General features: G+C 39.4%; 1 protein-coding gene across 1 annotated transcript in view; it reads left to right on the forward strand.

Annotated features, from left to right (window-relative positions):
- Window positions 1-19,767, forward strand: part of LOC128640465 (cilia- and flagella-associated protein 46-like) — a 638,812-nt gene that overhangs the window by 198,411 nt on the left and 420,634 nt on the right. Inside the window, exons 23-24 of the mRNA XM_053692944.1 lie at window positions 2,985-3,118; window positions 17,730-17,942. Coding sequence (XP_053548919.1) covers window positions 2,985-3,118; window positions 17,730-17,942 — 347 coding nt within the window. The remainder of the gene's footprint in view (window positions 1-2,984; window positions 3,119-17,729; window positions 17,943-19,767) is intronic.

Below are 19,767 nucleotides of genomic sequence, written 5' to 3' on the forward strand. Positions count from 1 at the left end.
GCCGCCTCTGAGGCTGCGGTCTGCAATCCACCCGGTCCTATACGATCGCGCTGATTGATACCCCTTGCTAACGACCGATTGACTGCTGGTGAACTGCTTGTGCAATGTTAAATGCCGACAGCATATGCTGTCGGCATTCAGCAATGTCTGTCGAACAGGATACGCTACATCGTATCATGTCGGACAGACATTGATAAATCTGCCCCAAAATCTTTTTTAGATTTTTTTCGACCTTTTTGTAGGGTTCACATACAGAACCCTACATAGTGAGATAAACATCTCTCAAAGTAAAATTTGTGTTTCTAAAGTTCTTTGAGAAACCTCGCTGTACTGACAAGACTTCTTAGATCACCTCGCCTGAGCAGAGAGCTTTAGATCATTGGGCCCATTGAATGACTTTAACTGTGAAGAATACCAACATCAAAAATGTTTTAAAAACATTACAAATATCCACCCCCACCTCCAAAAAAATGTTAAATGCAGATAACTTGCCGGGAGGCTGGGTGGACGAGGTTCATGACAGCAAACCTTGCCCGCACGTCATCTGATAAATGGAGCCTCATGTCTCAGAAATGCCACACAACATCATGGAACACCCACAGTTATACTTTTTAAAAGATTTGAATGTTTAAAGGGCCAGTAAACCCACCAAATAATGTTATATAGCTCTGCACATAGTGCAGAATTATATAGCATTAGGTTAGCGCCATGTTTCTAAATCAAAGTATCTCACAGATATTTTCCTACAAAAATGTATTCTACAGACCGCCGCTCCTGGCTTTACTGAGCGGGTCTGTTTTTTTCTAAACTCATCGGGCACGCTGTCTAGTCACAGCCGGCCCGGTCGCGCCATTAAAATGAATGTAGCTTGCTCCCGCTACCAGAGCAGGAGCGAGCTACATTCATTTTAATGGCGCAATCGGGCCGGCTGAGACTAGACAGCGTGCCGATACGCTTAGAAAAAAACAGACCCGCTCAGTAGAGCCAGGAGCGACGGTCTGTAGATATTGTTGTGTATATTGACATTTGAGGGAATACCTACTAAGGGTTAATCCCACACTAGTGTGTTAGGCTGAACAGGCATTGGTAAATTTGTAGACCAATTATCTTTAGGTTTGCTTTTAAATAGGCACCCCAGGTATACTGATTTAGCTATGATTACGGCTATCTAGCCGAAACATGTTAGCCTTCAGTTTGCCTGTGATGCCTTTCTAACTTGTCTCTGGACACTCCTGGAACCTTTTAACTTTCTTCAATAAAGGACTTGTTTTTACTTGCACTGGATTGCCTTCGTTACTTTTTCAAGTTTATATATATATATATATATATATATATATATATATATATATATATATATATATATATATATATATATATATACACTGTGCCTCAAGTCACTTTGAGTTTTGTCAACTAATTTATGTATTTGAACCCATTTGCAGTTTATTATGTTTTTAATTACATTTGTGCCTATTAATGTAAGGGCAGTGGATCATACTAAAAACTTTAACCCTGTGTAATATATTGCATTTATTTTTACAGAAATACAGTTCAATAATTCATAATAACTTCTACTGATGTTCTACGTCTAAATAATCTGAAATAACATGCAGCAAACCTTTCAACTATTACAGGTGGTAGCAAGAACATTCTATTTTTAGTAATTATTATATAGAAGTAAACATATATAACAGTTTATTCTTCTATGTTATGTCCCTTTAATGTAGGGTTACCACCTCGGCCATGTTTTCCTGGACACTTATGAGTTACACGTGCTGCAGGGTATGCAGGGAGGAACATAAATAGTGCTGTCCAGAATAACTATTTGTGTGCTATTCAGGGGTGCAGTTCATGTTCCCCTCTGCAAACCCTGCGGCATGTGTAACTCATAGGTGTCCAGGAAAACATGGCCGAGGCGGCAACCCTACTTTAATACAGTATATGCTGCCAAGGCTACATGTTGCATGTAGTGATGCTGTAGAGACCATGTGCGTGTGTAGGTTGCTTAATTCAGTCTTAAGTAAGATCTTGGGCATGACATATGCTTTACAAACAAGAGATTTCTGACTGACTAAAAAGCACTGTGACTGTTAAAAGACCTTTCTCCCTAGGTAATTATGCTCCCAAGGAATGTGCATCATTTTGTGATTAAAGGGACACTCAAGTCAAAATTAAACTCTCATGATTCAGATAGAGCAGCAATTTTAAATAATGTTTCAATTTACTTTCATTTACAAAATGTGCACAGTCTTTTTATATTTACACTTTTTGAGTCACCAGCTCCTACTGAGCATGTGCGAAAATTCACAGATTATGCGTATATGCATTTGTGATTGGCTGATGGCTGTCACATGATACAGTGGGAGTGTTAATAGACATAACTTTAAAATTTGCCAGAAAAAAAACTACTACTCATTTGAAGTTCAGCCTAAGTGCTATTGCATTGTTTGGCCTCCGTTATACTTATACTGGTTATTAAAGGTATTTGGTGATTTAATTCTGTGTGTATCCTTTTTCATGTTAGCCAAGTCTGGATACACACCTGTTCGATTTTGTGTGTGTATATATATATATTTATATAAAAGAAAACTTCAATTGAGACTTGTTTAGCATGATACATGACATTATATAAGGACGCAGTGTATATGTGTTGGATCCTCACAAAATCAGTGATCATCTGGAAGAGCCGCATGGCTGGGCAAAATCCTAATAAAAGAGTTGCTAATTGTTCTTCTGATTCAAATAATATAATAATTAAAGGGACAGTCTGCACCTTAGTCATCTTAAAATCTTACTTTAGATTAAGCTAGAAATATCCTCCTGCACTCCTTTCTAAATCATGCAGGAGTAACAGTAAAAATGGGGTGCAGGAGGATATTTGCAGTTTCATCTAAAGTAAGACTTTAAGATAACTAAGGTGCAGACTGTTCCTTTAAAGAAGGGGGCTGTTTATGTATTTATTTATTTATTTTGTTTCTTTTCAGGCGACTATACACTTGCTGAAATCAGAAGGTTGTAAACTTAATGAATATCCTAATACTCCGGAAGATACAAGTTTTCACCCGGCAGCATATGTTGCAAAAAATCTTGAGGAACAACCAGAATGGATTGTTTATAAGTATGATGTGTTTGCATATATCATAAAAACTTGCTGAACACACTAAGTGTCAACTCTAGGGGGCTCAAAATAAATAACCATATACGACAATAGAAGTTATTTGACCAATAAATGCACACTAATAGCTGTAGGGTATAAAAAATATATTCTACATATAGCATATGTTATTAGACAGTATAGTAATGAGTATCTGCACAGATAGTGCTAGAGTCTCTTATCTGTTCACGATGTTAGTCCTTAAAGGGACATTAAACACTTTGAGATGGTAATATAAAATGATAAATTGTATATAATAAAACAACTCTGCAATATACTTTCATTATTTATTTTGTCCTCTTTGCCTGTAATTCCATTCTGAAATTGTGAGCTTTTCAGTTCCTGTTAGAAATGGAAGTGCAGAACACTGTTAAATCCAGCACAACCATTGGCTGCACACTCTAGTGACCTATTTATAACTGAATCTAATTGGCCACAGCAAAGAAGGTAACACAAGTTACAACATGGCAGCTCCCAGTGTTTTATAGACACTAAAACTTTACACTTATTTTGTCACTTTTTAAACAACTGATGAAACTTTAAAAAATACATCTACATGTTACTCATGGACTAATCTTTTCTTTGAATGTATCATTCTATCTAGCATGTATTTAGTGTTTAATGTCCCTTTAAATGGATCCAAAGGTGTAAGAGTCCTCTTGATGTTAGTATTCTTACTGCTTTGTTCAGACAGTAGATCCTGTGTTGATCACACCCAATCTGGAATCAGCTCTTTGCCAGGCAAACGGTCAGGATACAAACTTTCACTGTGAATAAGATCACAAAACAAAGGCGCCTCCTAGTGTGATATAGTAGATGTAAAAAGGAAAAAATAAATGCCAAATTAAACTTCTACTGAGAGTCTAAGCTTACTTTTTATTCACTGAGGAGGACACCGGTATTAACACTGTGACACTGCAAGTTCCCAGTCTGCCCCATTTAGCACAATTGGGTGCTGCTTCACTTGTGAGTATCTACAGGTGGCCCTCGGTTTACGCCGGTTCAATTTGCGCCGTTTCAGAATAACAACCTTTTTTTCAATCATGTGACTGCTATAGAAAAGCTTTTGAAAAACAATGCACTAATTAAAATAGCCAGTAGGTGGAGCTGTCCGCTTGTTTTGCAGCAAAGTTATGCAACTTAACAGCTTTAAATGGATTTGTGTACACAGATCAGACAAGATCTATCGAGCAAAATTTAGCAGGCACTTCCCTATTATCTTCCTGTCCAGCAGCTTGAGGTGAGGTTAACTGATTAATCACTGCAGATTGAAATGCATAGAATAGGTGCAGACCCAATATTATCTAACATGCTAACAATGCAGAGAACTGATTGCAGAAAAATGCAAGTAAAAAAACGTTTTTGTTCATTAAACTTAGTTTGATGATGATGCAGTCTGTTGTGTGATTATTTTATTAGGTGATGTTTAGCAAATGTTTTTGTTCATTAAACTTAGTTTGATGATGATACAATCTATATTCTTTGGTTTATAATGCTGTTTAACATTTAAAGTCTTCATTTCAAAGCTTTAAAAATAATGTATTGGGTGTTACTTATGACAATTTTGAGAGGGGCCTGGAACCTAACTCCCTCACTTCCCATTGACTTACATTATAAACTGGGTTTCAATTTACAACAGTTTCAATTTACAACCATTCCTCCTGGAACCTAACCCCGGCGTAAACTGAGGGCTACCTGTATTTGGCATTTATTTTTTCCTTTTTATTTCTACTATATCACACTAGGAGGCGCCTTTGTTTTGTGATCTTATTCACAGTGAAAGTTTGTGTTTGCATATAGGCCACACTTTTTAGTACTTCTTTGTAGTCTTACTATGTCTGTATTTCCTAATATCATAAATGTGTTCTCATTATAGATGTTGTATTGAAGGAATATTGTTTTATTTTTTTTTATTTTTTTTAAAATAATATTTAATATTACATTTTTTCTTTCGTAATTCAGATAGAGCATGCAATTTTAAACAACTTTCTAATTTACTCCTATTATCAATTTTTCTTCGTTCTCTTGCTTTCTTTATTTGGAAAAGAAGACATCTAATCTATTTTTTTGGTTCAGAACCATGGAAAGCACTTGTTTATTGGTAGGTGAATTTATCCACCAATCAGCAAGAACAACACAGTGTGTTCACCAAAAATGGGCCGGCATCTAAACTTACATTCTTGCATTTCAAATAAAGATACCAAGAGAATGAAAAAAAAATTATAATAGGAGTAAATTAGAAGGTTGCTTAAAATTTCATGCTCTATCTGACTCACGATAGAAAAAAATTGGGTTCAGTGTCCCTTTAAGCTTACATTTCTGCTTTTTTAATTAAAGTTAGCAAGAGAGAGAATACAAATTTCTTATAGGAGTAAATTAGAAAGTTGCTTGAAAGTGCATGCTCTATCTGAATCATGAAAGAAAAAAATGTGGGTTTAGTATCCCTTTAAAGTGAATGTAAATTTTGATGCTAAAGTGCCCGGTTTTTAAAACTTCGATTAAAAACAGGGGCACAACTCCTGTTGTGAAAAAAAAACTTACCTTTTAATCTTCACAGCAGCTCCAGCTTCCTCCACCTGTTTCAAAGCCTCTTCCTGGGTCTAAAATGAGGCATCGGCTTCCTCCAATCACAGCAGTGAATCAGACACTGAATCCCCCGGGGGGGAAGCTGTGATTGGAGAATGACCTATCAATCATTTCTGACATCAGAAATGGCTTGTGAGACCGGAGAAAGCTGGAGCTGCTGTGAAGTTTAAAAGGTAAGTTTTTTTGTCACAACAGGAGTGAAATGTAAATTTTTATGAATTAAAGTGCCCCTGTTTTTAATCAAAGTTTTAAAAACCGGGCACTTTAGCATCAAAATTTACATTCACTTTAAAGTTTAAATTATGCATTCAAAGAAATTGCATTCTTTCCTTGAATTGACAGCTTGATTCTAAATCTCAAACTAACTTTTTCTTGGATTACAATTCATGACCATTTAATAAGTAAAAACTTTCTAAAAACAATATAAAAAGTTGTGGGACCGAATTGTCTGATCCACTTCTGATACATATGATATGACAGAATTGCTTCCTGTCTGTGAATATACTGCCTAGGGGATCCTAGGTTCGTAGGTATCTGGTTTCCAGCAGGTTCTGGGTCAGTGCTCAAACATGTTCTTCAGGGATTCTGTCATTGTAAATAAAGTAGATTAAATTCGATCTAACTTAATGGCATGTGACTCACAAATAATGTTTGACTTCATGAGTGCACACAAATTAAACAGGCACAGATGATTCTTCGTGTAAATCATTTGTTTGAAGAGGCATTACGTTGACTTAATATATTCCAAATTTTAACTGCTGAATATTTGCTAAAACGTGTTTCAGCAACACATGGACCTTTCAAGCTGGCAACTGCAAGCTTCACTATTTTTGTACCAAATCTGAAGTGTATCATTTTATTTTTAGAAGTTTTCACTATATATCTGCTCTTCCCTGTTAAACGTATCCCCACACATATTGGCATGGACCAGCCTCACTTAAGCAACAAGTAATAGCTGCATAGAGTATAGATAGGCAACTGAGAATATAATTTATCTAGTTTATAAAGAAAATAACTCACTGTGTAGTTAATTTAACAAATCTAAACAAGTCAGGGGGCTTGTTTTTCCCAGAAAACCTCTGGAACCACTGTTTCCAATGCAGCAAAGGATTCTGGGTAAGATATGCAAATGAGGCTCACAATGACTCATTTTTTTACTTCAGTCTGCTTTTACGCTCTCCATTACACATCCAGTCACTCATCTGATTTTGATTAAACCTCCTGATAATCATTTCAAAGATCCGTCCCTTCTTAACACCAGGCACCAGCAAAACACTGACTTCCTATTGATTGACCCATTATTCTTCAACTCTCCCCCTATAGTCCATTTTAAATGCCTTTGCCAGAATTACCCACCTTACCTATAGTCCTGTATTGGCCATATGCTCTGTCTAAATCATGAATTTATCATTATTCCTGTACTGTCATTTTAAGTCTCCAGTATCCAGAAATGTAAAAGTAATTTCCTACACTAGCCTATAAATCTCTTTTTACCTGAGCTCCTTCCCCTTTATAGCTCCACTTTCGTTTCTAAGCCCACTGTCTATTTTTTTTTTTTTTTATAAATAATTTTTATTGAGGTAATAATTTGGCATACAAACACATAATTGCAGCAGTATACAATAGAAATCTAAATTTGCTTATGACAGGTTACAATGCAAAGGTTATAGATTGATAGACATTACACGTGATCTCAGTTGCACTAAGCAAAGAGTAAAACATATTCACCTGCTGCAAGAATAAAAAAAAAACAGGTAAAACAACCTTTCAAGAAAATGCCAATAAAAGTTTTGAACCTTCTTATTTATCTAAGAGGCCACTCTTGGACCTCATAACAAAAAATATTAAACAGCTATAGCAGAAGGTTACCCCAAAGGTAAGAGGCCTCTCATGGACCTCATTATGAAAACCTCACATTTTAGTTTTATTGAACTATAGGTTTGTTAGCTAGGGGAAAAATGAGATTTCTTATCAATGGAGTGTATTTACCATAGGAGTCTAGAATATAGGGACATGAGTGAGCTACATAGAGATATAAGTTTGAATATGTGTCATAAGGTGTACAGGGTTACGGTTATAAAGTGGTAATTAAAAGAACATAAAGGACATGCACCTATTTATTGTGAGCTACAGAATTTTAAGGAAAATGCTTTGGTCAATAAAGTAATTCACTGTTTATTGATAGGAGTATCTGGCGGGGACATAGGGAAGAGATACTGCACCTTATATGCTTACCCTATTATTAAGCTAAGTTGAGGCCACTGTCTATTTTTATCTCATAACCTCCCCTTTCTTTGCTATAATAATTTCCTCCTTCTCCTTCCAGGGGTTTAAGGGATTTTTTTATACGTACTAGCTGCATTATTAACTGATATATCTAATCAATCAATAATTGCAGGTGTTCTGAATAGCATGAGTTAATATTTGATTATTGATTTGAAACTCATTCTAATCCATTCACGTACCCCATGATAATAGCCCATCTTCTAATGCATGCGGCCATATAAACTCCCTAATACTTTGCATGGAATAAGTCGACAATGGTATTCCAGTCAGACAGAAAACTTGTTTTAGGATATTTTTCAAAAATGTTTTTTATTTTTCAATTTGCACACTTAGGAGTTTTGGGGAAAAAAATACCTTTTTGTTTCCAGTGATATTTTATTCGGCTCCTTGTGTGGTTATTTTTCTGTATTTAAAAGGGACATGAAACCCATTTTTTTTTTCTTTCATGATTCAGATAGAGGATACAATTTTTTTTTTTTTTAAATTCAATTTTAATTGCAAGAGTAAAGCAAAAACATCAAGACAATACATTGTGTAAAGTAACGTTTAACATAAACATAGCCATCAATTTCCCCGGGTACAAAGGGAGCCATGGCTTCCTATAAAGCCTGCTCTGGCATGGTACGGGTTGTAGAATTGTGGGGGGTCAGTATATCCAACCAGAGTCTATAAAGTCCTTGGGTGTTCTTTAGTTTTCGCTCTCCTGCATAAGTTTTTTTTTTGAAAAACAAACAAACATTTAAATACTTATACAACCTATTAACATGACTACCAAAACCAAAGTAGCTCATCCGTGTAAGCTTAACCTTATCTTATGCTCTCTGCGCAAATGAATGAAGGGGTGGGAAGGAAAGGAGGGGGCGAGAAGAAGAAAGAAGAAGAGAGGAGAAAAAAAAAAAAAAAAAAAAAAAAAGTGCAGCTGCTTATTAGAACAGCATCAGCTCTATTTGGGATTGCTCAGGGCCTTGGTCCTTGACACTGTTTATGATGTGTTGCCATTCAGCAGACATGCCTAGTTGAAGTATTGTCTCAGAGTGAGCGAATGGTTTCAGAACTTGTCCCTGTATAGGTGGGTCTAGTTTACTGATAAGAGGTTTCCATTTTCTTAAGAAGGGGCGTAATCTGTGCTTGGTATCAAGTCTGGCATCGTATTGTTCTACAAAAAGCTGTCTCAGTAATGTATGTCTGAACTGGGCTATTGTCGGTGCCTGTTTTTTAATCCATCTCTGGAGGATGCAGTGTCTTGCCAGAAGTATGCATAGTGTAAGAAATCTATGAAACCGCCCGTGAGTCTCGTCCCATTTAAACATAAATATTTCTGCGCCTGTGAGTGAAATTTCCACTCCCAGTACGGTCTTTAGCCAATATTGACATCGTCCCCAGAATCTCTTGATCTTAGGGCATGTGTAAAAATAATGTTGGAGTGATGGGGCAACAGCGCTGCATTTAACGCACATATCAGGTAGTCGTCTGTCCCACTTGGACAATCTGTGTGGAGTGATGTAGTCCGAGTGTAATAGTCTTATTTGTGCCTCTCTATGATATACTGCCAATGTGGCTTGTCTCGTATGTTCTAGGCTGTTCTTTATGTCCTGTTCTGTCAGGTCCGTCGAGCTGATTTCGCTGTATTTTGACAGGATACCAGAAAGGAGAGGGGCCTCACCTTGTTTCAGGAGGCATCTATAGAAATGAGATAGTGAAAACACACCCAAGCGGAACATCGTTTGTGATATTGCGAAGGGGGACTTCCCCCAGAAATTTGTGTTGGATGCCTGCAGAGAGTTTACATAATGTCTCAACTGCAAATACGCATAGAAGTGTCCCTTTGGAAGCTGAAATTTGTTCTTTAAGTCCTGGAAAGATCTCACTACATGTAGTAGGGGATCTAGGACATCCCCGACGGTGCTTAAGCCCCGCTCCCTCCAAACACGGAACGGTGCATGGTCCATCCCAGCCGGGAAGGAAGGGTTGCCCACTATCGGGATAAACCCTGGGGGGGGGGCATCGATTTTCAGAAATTTATGTATCAGGTGCCATGCCCTCAGTGGGTCTCTATATAGCATACTCTTGGTGATCTTAGGGGGCAGCACCCCACCTCCGTACGGTAGATAAGGCAGTGCAATTGGTGCTGTCACTGTCTCTTCCAGTTTTGTGTCACAGAAATGTCCTGTGTTCAACTGCCAATCTGTCACCAGACGTGCCAGAGCCGCCCAGTTATATAATTTGAGGTTGGGAAGACCCAATCCTCCCGTCGCGTAGGGAGACTGAAGTTTGTGGAGCGCAATGCGTGGTTTGCCCCCCTTCCACACAAAGCGAGTTATAGCTCTTGTGAGCAATCGCAAGTCCACTTTGGTCATAAGAAACGGTAGCATGAGCAGCGGGTAGAGTAATTTCGGTAAAATAGTCATTTTCACCAAGCCGACACGTCCCGATAGCCCCAAGGGCAGTTTTATCCAGTTCAGGAGCTGAGATGATAGCTGGGTGCATTTGTCAGATATATTCAATTTATATATCTTTGAGGGGTCCCTATGAAGGTGAATTCCCAGGTATGTGAGGTGTCCCCTCGCCTCCACAAAGGGATAGTCATGTTTAGAGTCTGGGTGTTTATGTAGCCACAGGACCTCCGATTTGGTGGCATTAATTTTGTAGCCGGAGAAGCTGCCGAAATCCGCGATAGTGCAAAGTATCTGCGGTATGTGTGTCTGTGGAGAGTCCACAAACAACAACATATCATCCGCATATAGGGCTAAGTGAAGGGGGACTTTGCCCACGCGGATTCCCGGGAATACCTGACGTAGCCTCTGTGCCAACGGTTCCAATGCCAAGTTGAATAATAGAGGCGAGAGAGGACACCCCTGTCTGGTTCCCCTCTGTAGATGGACATCTTCCGAGAAAAGTCCTCTAGCCAGTACCCGAGCAATCGGGTTTTTGTATATCTTGCTAATGGTTTCCAAAAAAGGGCCCTCGAAGCCAAATCTCCTCATAGTGTCTAGTAAATGCGCCCATTCCACTCTGTCGAAGGCCTTCTCCGCGTCTAATGACAGCAGGAAGGCCTCCGACGTGTCTTGTTTACCCCTCCCCTCGCCCAGGGACCAATAATGGTCAATGACTTGAAGCACTCTCCTCAGATTTACCACAGAGGAGCGTTTGAAGACGAAACCTGTTTGGTCTGGGTGTAGCAGCTCTGGGAGTATCACCTTCAGCCGATTCGCCATGATCTTAGTGAATAACTTGTAGTCGGTGTTTAACAGCGATATCGGCCTATAGGATTCTGGCATGGAGTGATCCTTGCCTGGTTTGGGGATAAGTGTGATATGGGCTGAGGTGAAGTTTTCTGAAGGGGTCGCCTCGGTAAGAAACAAGACATTAAATAGTCTAGTGAGTGTGTTAGTGATCTGCGGCTGCATTGCTTTATAAAATTCGGCAGGCAAGCCGTCGGGACCTGGCGCCTTACCAGCCGGTAGGCTCTGCAGTGTGTGCGTAAGTTCTTCTGCAGTGATAGGGGTATTAAGGTTAGTCAATTGGTCCGTCGAGATTTGAGGTAGAACAACCTCTTGCCAAAATTTGTTTTGAGAGTCTTTGTGTGGTTGGGTCTGTCGAGTATACAACTGGGCATAATACTGGGCAAATCCCCTTGCAATGTCTTCCGACTTAGTGTAAGTCCTACCATTCCATTTCAGTGCCGCAAGTTTTGTTCTCACTGTCTGGGGTTTAGTCAGGGTTGCCAACATTTTGCCAGCTCTGTCCCCATATCTATAGAATTTGCCTGCCGATTTCAGCAGCCCTGCCGCAGCTTGTTGTTTCGCAAAGGCTTCTAGCTCCAGTTTAGCAGTAATGTAAGTGTCATAGGATAGTTTTGATTTGTTCAAGAGGTACAACTGATAAGCTTGTCCCAGTTGTTTTTGCAATGCCCTTTGTCTATGCTGCGTGTTATATTTCACTTTGGCTGAGTATGAAATTATGTGTCCCGCTAGTACAGTCTTTGCCGTTTCCCACAAGAGTTGAGGGTTATCTGTGTGTGCTGCGTTATCTGTCATGAAGTCTGTCCAGGAGTGTTGTAAAAACCTGACAAATGTTTCTGATTTGGTAAGGTACGTAGGAAATCTGAGTACGTTTCTATTCATGTTTGGTCTAATTGTTCCTAACACTAGTTCAACTGGGGAGTGGTCTGATATTAATATGTCATGTATTATACTACGGCTGACTTGATCTAACAGGTTTCCGGCTACCAGAAACAGATCTATCCTGGACAGTGTGTGTTTGGCTTTAGATAGACAGGTGTAGTCCCTATCTTCTGGGTGGAGGAGTCTCCAGATGTCACATACACTCAGGTCATTACTAAACAAATCAAAGACTTTAGTCTCGTATCTGGCTTTATAATTACGTCTGGGATCTTTAATTTTAAAAGTTTCCAGCCACTGTCTATCCAGGTGATGTATGGGGGAGATATTGAAGTCTCCGCCAATAATTAATTTCGCGCCTATGTGTGGGGCTAGGTTTTTTATCAGGGTTCTCCAAAATCCCAGATCTCTATGATTAGGGGCATAAAGATTACAGAACACATAATCAGTTGAGTTTACTCTAGCACAGACTATTATGTATCTATGGTGGGGGTCTAGATATGTATGTCCCACTGTGACCGAAATCTTTTTCCCAAATGCAATGGCTAGTCCACGGCTAGCCCTTGTGTGTGATAGATAGATCACCTGTCCTACCCAGTCTCTTTGTAGCTTCTGGTGTTCGTTGTCTAGCAAGTGTGTCTCTTGGAGGAGAGCGATGTCTGTGCCCAGTCTTTTTAAGTGTGTAAGCACAGTCTTGCGTTTTATGGGGGAGTTAAGCCCTCCCACATTCCATGTCACTAATTTTAATGTCATGTCTGTCTAGTGTAAGCTAGCTTCCAAACGATGTGGAGGGAAAAAAAAAAAAAAAAAAAAAAGGGGGGGGGGGAGAAGAGAGAGGGAGAGGGGGAGTAGAGATATGAGGAGACTATTGATATGTGACCTGTTCCACTAGCATTCATTTGGTAATAGTAAGATGTAATAATCAGATCCCTCTCCCGCTCCACCCATCTAGCATAGCCCTGTTTGTCCTTCTTCACCATACATTTTCGGATAAGTGTGGCATCAGTAATAAACATATAACATTTCAAAGAATGACATTTTCCCTCATTTTTCCCTTCTTTTCTGCACCACCCTTTGGTGTGGAGTTTGACTTGTTGGTGGTAGATGAGAGCTTTAACTAGCATTAACCAGAACCTGTTAACTATCAATACATTTAACATTACTTTGTTCGTCATCTGGAACCATACATCTTCAGATAAGTGTAGCGGTAACAAAACACATAACATTTCAAAAGTAAAACATTGCAATCTAGATATATAACAATTTAACATTACCCTGGAAGCCTGGATTGACCTCCACCTCCATTTTCTCCGTTTGGAAGTCCAGATCTTTCTATTGTCTTTAACTAACATTAACCAGAACCTGTTAACTATCAATACATTTAACATTGCTTTGTTTGTCATCTGGAACCATACATCTTCAGATAAGTGTAGCAGTAACAAAACACATAACATTTCAAGAATAAAACATTGCAATCTAGATATATAACAATTTAACATTACCCTGGAGGCCTGGATTGACCTCCACCTCCATTTTCTCCGTTTGGAAGTCCAGATCTTTCTATTGTCCTTAAGAGTGTCTTTCAACAAATAACACCCAGCCATTAGTAATGACATATGTTAGTTTGATGGACTCAGGTACAAAAAGAGAAAAAAAGAGAAAAAAAAAAAAGAGAAGCCTGGTGATCTCCGACAAGGAGAGGATATCTCTGTTCATGATGGGTGTTGTTGCTGTTCCGTAGCCAGATAACTCTTTAGTGCTTGTGGTGAGTGAAAGAATTTGACTCCGTAGGGTGTTTGTAGCCGTAACTTCGCTGGGTACAATAAGGCAACTTGTCTTCCCTGTTCATGCAATTGGGTGCACATTGGGGCAAACTCTTTTCTTTGTTTTGATATTTCCATAGAGAAATCCTGAAAAAGGAGAAGCTTTACACCTTCATAAAGGATCTCTCTGCGCGCTCTGTAGGCTCTCAGGATCTTCATTTTCTCCTGAAAGTTCAGGCATTTAAATATGACCTGTCTAGGTCGTGCCCTGGCCTGGTCTAGATCCCTTTCGGGCCCTACACGGTGTGCCCTTTCTACGTCAATTGGGAGGATGTCGGGGTGTAGCCCTAGGAGTTTGGGAAATGTCAGTGCTGTAAATTCTAACAGATCCTTGCCTTTGATGTTTTCCGGCACTCCTACTATGCGTAGATTGTTGCGGCGACTTCGATTCTCCAAGTCGTCAATGCGGTCCTGGAGAATCTGTGTCTTTTTGACCAGCTGCTTGACCGTGATATCTGTGTTAGATTGTCTGTCCTCCACCTCCGAGATTCGGTTTTCTGCTATAGACATTCGTGAGGAAAACTGTCTGACCTCACAGGTCAGGGTATCAACTCCCGTTTGGAGTGAGTCCATCTTAGGGAGGAAGAAGGTCTTTAATTCGTGTAGCAATGCTGAGTGGTCCATGCTCTGAACCGGGATCTGTTCTGGGGGGGATGAAGGGTCTACATGTATCTCGGCTGCGTGTTTTTGCTGCTTTTTATTATCCGCATTCTTAGACCTATGAGACATGTCTGCAGCGGAGGCAGGGGAGAGTTTATAGAAAAATGTATCCACTTTCATCAGCCCGAGTAGGGCTAGATCCCTTATTGAGCTATTTTCAAGTGCGGTAATCGGTGACAAGCTGCGAGACAGCAACCGTGCAGGGGGGCGCCTTACAAGGTGTGTGCTTAAGGTTAGCAGGGCCTGTGATCTATGGGGAGAGCTGTACTGTCAGAGTGTTATGATGGACGGATCATGGTGCATTAAACTGTTTTCAAGTCTCTCTTCTCTGGTCTTTTCCTGTAAATTGAGCGTAATTGTATGAAAGAGTCTCTGAAAGTATTATCCCCCTCTCTTAGATAAATAGAGAGTTAAGAGTCAGGTGTTGGCTTTTGGTCTTATATTTTTTCTCCCTCTTTTCCTTATTTGTTGTTAGCTAAGATGGCTGCTGTAGTGTATGCCACGTGGTTATGTTTGGTTATGTTTGCGGTTAGGCCGTTATGGAGAGAAACAGCACACCACAGTAATATCAGAAGTCTTTCAATCTTGAGCCCTGCTCGTATTATGGCGTTTGTTTGTGCCCTGTCGTGATTATATTTAGGGTGCGCAGGCAGGTGAAGCTACAACTAGGCAGCCCCGTGTGGCATCAGGCCCACTTATATGTAAAGTGCGTCTTGGGCGGCTGTGCGGCTAGTGTCGGTGCTCCCTTTATACCCGGTTTCCGGTAACTCACCCTTGTCAGGCCCGGCTATTGATGTAATCTGCGGCTCCCGTCAGAGCGCAGTGCAGGGTTGGTAAACCGGGTGGGTGCCGCTTCACTTCTCCTCTCCTGTTGTGGGTCTCTTCGCGGCAGTTGTGGGGCTGAGTTTCCAGGCCCGTTGCGTTGTGCTATCTGTCCGTTCCGGCAGCCAGGACAAAGATGTGAGTCCTGCACACTTCCTTGGACAGCCAGCGAGGGTTGTATTCTCCCGGCAAGTCCTTTTGTGTGGGGCTGAGCAGGGTTTTTTCTGCAGATTTTAAACCCGATTCTACTCCAAGTTGCGGAGCTCTAGTGAGATGCGACTGCTCACTTCCTCCGCTTACCGGAACTCCTCAGAGGATACAATTTTAAATAATTTTCTATTTCTAATTTTCTAATTTGCTTCGTCTCTTGTTATTCTATGATGAAAGAACAGCAAAGCACTTCTGGGAGTTAGCTGAAAGCTAATAATAAAAAGATGCATATATGTGCAGCCACCAATCAGCAGCTTCTGAGCCTACCTAGGTATACTTTTCAGCAAAGGATACAATGAGAACTAAACAAATTAGATAATAGAAATACATTTGAAAGTTATTTAAAATTGCATACTCTAATCTGAATCTCGAAAGAAAAAATGTGGGTTTCAAGTTTTTGCATATGGGAAGTTCACAATTTAATTAACCAGATATCATTAAACCTATAGTTCTTTTAACACTTTTAAAACTGTTAAAATACAAAAAATAAATGATAAATTGTCATTGTCATTGCAATTAAGTATTTGGAGGTTTCAACTTGTTAAGGATACAATTAAAATTATGAATTTTTAATTGTACAATGCATATCTGATATTATTGTTTAAGTCAAAAAAACTGCCTTCAAAATATTATATAAATATCATATACAGTGTTCTTCCCAGGACCTATTCAATGGGCACACCACCCTGTTGATTTTGATTACCACTCGGCTAAAATTTAAGCGAGCATTAAGCATTATCCCTTTAAGATAAAATGAGGTAACATTAAAGGGTATATTTAACAAATGTTGGAAGCACATGATCCGCCGTGGCGAATCATGTCCACCTGACATCGCTAAATGCCGACAGCATACGCTGTCGGCATTTATCATTGCACAAGCATTTCTTGTGAAATGCTTGTGCAATGCTGCCCCCTGCTGCCCCCTGCACATTAGCCGCTAGCAGGGGGTGTCCATCATCCCGATTGTATCCGAACGGGATGATTGCTGTCCGCCACCTCAGAGGTGGCGGACGAGTTAAGGAGCAGCGGTCTTATGACAGCTGCTTCTTAACGTACATTGCCGGCAGACTAAGCAGCATCCGCTGCTTTATAAATATACCCCTAAGTGTTTTCAATGTATTGCACAAATTATCATTAAATTTAATTTATATTGTGAAGCTTAGCAGATATCACATGGTTTAGAATTATTAGCTCCAATAGTTTTCCTAAAGTAAAATTAAAACATTCAACTCTTAGAAATCTTTAACGTGATTCTCAAGTCAAAATTAAACTTTCATGATTCAAATAGAGCATGCAATTTTAAGCAACTTTCTAATTTACTCCTATTATCAAATTTTCTTTGTTCTCTTGGTATCTTTATTTAAAAAAGCAAGAATGTAAGCTTAGAAGACGGACCATTTTTGGTTCAGCACCTGGGTAGCGCTTTCTGATTGGTGGCCACATTTAGAAACCAATCATCAGTAAATTAATGCTCTCAAAATAAAATTGTTGTCTAGTATTATTTTTTGGGGGGGGGATTTTGTTTTTGACCCCTTGATTGTTAACGACAGCTCTGAGCCATCGCAGAGTTTCCCACTTTGATGCTAACGACGGCTCAGAGCCGTCGCTAGCACTCTCCCCCCTTGAGGGAGATCTGGGGGGTCCCACCTGGTCCTACCCCAGGGATCGGGCCTGCATAGTGACAGGCATTGCCGGGCTTCACGTTATGTGCGGTGACATCACACGCAATGACGTGATGACGTCACGCGCAAATTTATTTATAATTCACAATGTTAAGTATAGGAGCAGGGGGCATGCTGCTTAGAAGCCTGTATTTCAGGCATCTAAGCAGCTACAGACCCCCAAGACCCACCATTGGAAAGGTAATCACCCAACCTGTGTAAGTCTTGTGTGAGTCTTGGGGATCTGAAAAGAAAAAAAAAAGTTTACATTTTTTTTTTTTTTTTTTAAAACAGCTTAGCACCCAGGTGGGAAAGTGCTTAGCACTCAAAGGGTTAATTTATTTTGTGTATTTATACAGTTCCACATTTGACATTGTTTACTTGTTTTTTTTTTGTATTATTGCAGAGAATGGATTGTTCAGCTCTCTGTATATGCTACAGAAAATTTTCTGAGAGCTTCTGAACTGGGAGTAGAACTGAACGAATCTTGGATAACCCACAATGCAGCAGTGTACATCTTAAACTACAACAAATATATCATTGCAGCTGGAAGACTAACAGAACTTACAGAAACCTTTCAGAAACTCCTTTCAAATCTCAAGAAAACAGGCCACAGTCGGTATGTTTTTAGAATATATTATGATTCAACTCAAATCACTTTTTCTTAAATAATATGTTTTTAATGTATATTTATTTATTAAAAAAATAATAATACAATGGTTCCTAAATTGCATGCTAACAGGCTCTTTCCTCTTTTTTTCAAATAAAGATGCCAAGAGAATGAAGAAGAATTGATAATAGGAGTAAATTAGAAAGTTGCTTAAAATTGCATGCTCTTTCTGAATAATGAAAGAAAAAAATTCATATCCCTTTAAAGGGAAAAAAAATGACAACACTATTTCCATTTATGGCTGCCTGAAAACAATGAAATATGTATTTTTATTTATACACTTTTTTTTCTCTAGAAAATTAAAAAATAAATGTGCTTGGTGGTAAGCATAACCTTTATTCGCCAGTTTATGTAACTAAAATCTCAGTTTGTTGAAACAGGAGGCAGTAACAATAATATGAAATTTACAAATGAATGATTAGAGTGACGGATGTTTACTGAATGTCTATTTGTGTATTCTTTTTATGGTTTGATTACAATTCAACAGCACTGCCATGAAATGTGTATTTTTGGCTTAAATAATTTAAAGGGACATGCAACCCAAACATTTTCTTTCATGAATTAGGTAGAACATACAATTTAAAACAACTTTCCAATTTGCTTTTAGTATCAAAATTTGCTTCATTCTCTTTGTATTCTTTGTTGAATGAGCAGCAGTGCACTTTTGGTGTGCTTGCTGAACACATAGAGGCCGAATTATCAAATGTCTGTCGGACCTGATCTGACAGTGCGGATCAGGTCCGACAGACATCGCTGAATGCGGCTGGTGCAACGCCGCCCCCGGCAGACTTGCGGCCAATCGGCCGCCAGCAGAGAGGTGTCAATCAACCCGATCGTACTCGATCGGGTTGAATTGTGGCGATTCCTGTCCGCCTCATCAGAGCAGGCGTACAGGGTTATGGAGCAGCGGTCTTTAGAAACTCAGGCCCTCAAGCTCCATTCGGAGCTTGATAAATGGGCCTCACTATGTAATCCTATTACAAAAGGCATATGTGTGCAGCCACCAATCAGCAGCTAGATCCCAGTAGTGCATTGCTCCGGATCCTACCTAGGCTAGGTATTACTTTTAACAAAGGATACTAAGGGAACAAAGCAAATTATATAATAGAAGTCAATTGGAAATTAGTTTTAAACTGCATGCTCTAACTGAATTATGAAAAAATACATTACATTGGTTTCTATCACTATGCATAGAAGTACTTTTCAATGGGCACACCACCCTGTTGATTTTGATTACCACTCGGCTAAAATTTAAGCGAGCATTAAAGGGACACTAAACCTAAAACATTTCTTTCATAATTCAGGTAGAGAATACAAATTTAAACAACATTCCAATATACTTCTATTATCTAATTTGCTTCATTCTTTAAATATCCTTTGTTGAAGAAATAGCGATGCACATGGGTGAGCCAATCACACAGTCATGGTTACTTTTTCTGTGGATACTCCCGGATTTACTCCAAATCAGTGTTGGCAAAGCAAAGGATTGCCAAGGATATGGTGCAATTCAAGTACATATGAAGGGACTTTAGTCCCACTTACATTAAATGTAGGGCAGTGATTTGACTGATAAATGCAGTCACTTTAGTCTCCATCACCCAAATAGCTCAGAACAGTCTTAATCTCTTACCATAAAATAAAGTATTTTCAATAGATTGAATAGCACAGGGGACCATAGCCTTTGACAGCCAGAGAACATATCATTCACTGCAGTTGCTCAGCTGTCAGGTTACGCAGTGATCTGCAGCTTGCTCAGTTCGCTGGGTAGTTTAAA

The sequence above is a fragment of the Bombina bombina genome, chromosome 9, assembly GCF_027579735.1.
Source record: "Bombina bombina isolate aBomBom1 chromosome 9, aBomBom1.pri, whole genome shotgun sequence".
Classification (NCBI taxonomy): Eukaryota; Metazoa; Chordata; class Amphibia; order Anura; family Bombinatoridae; genus Bombina; species Bombina bombina.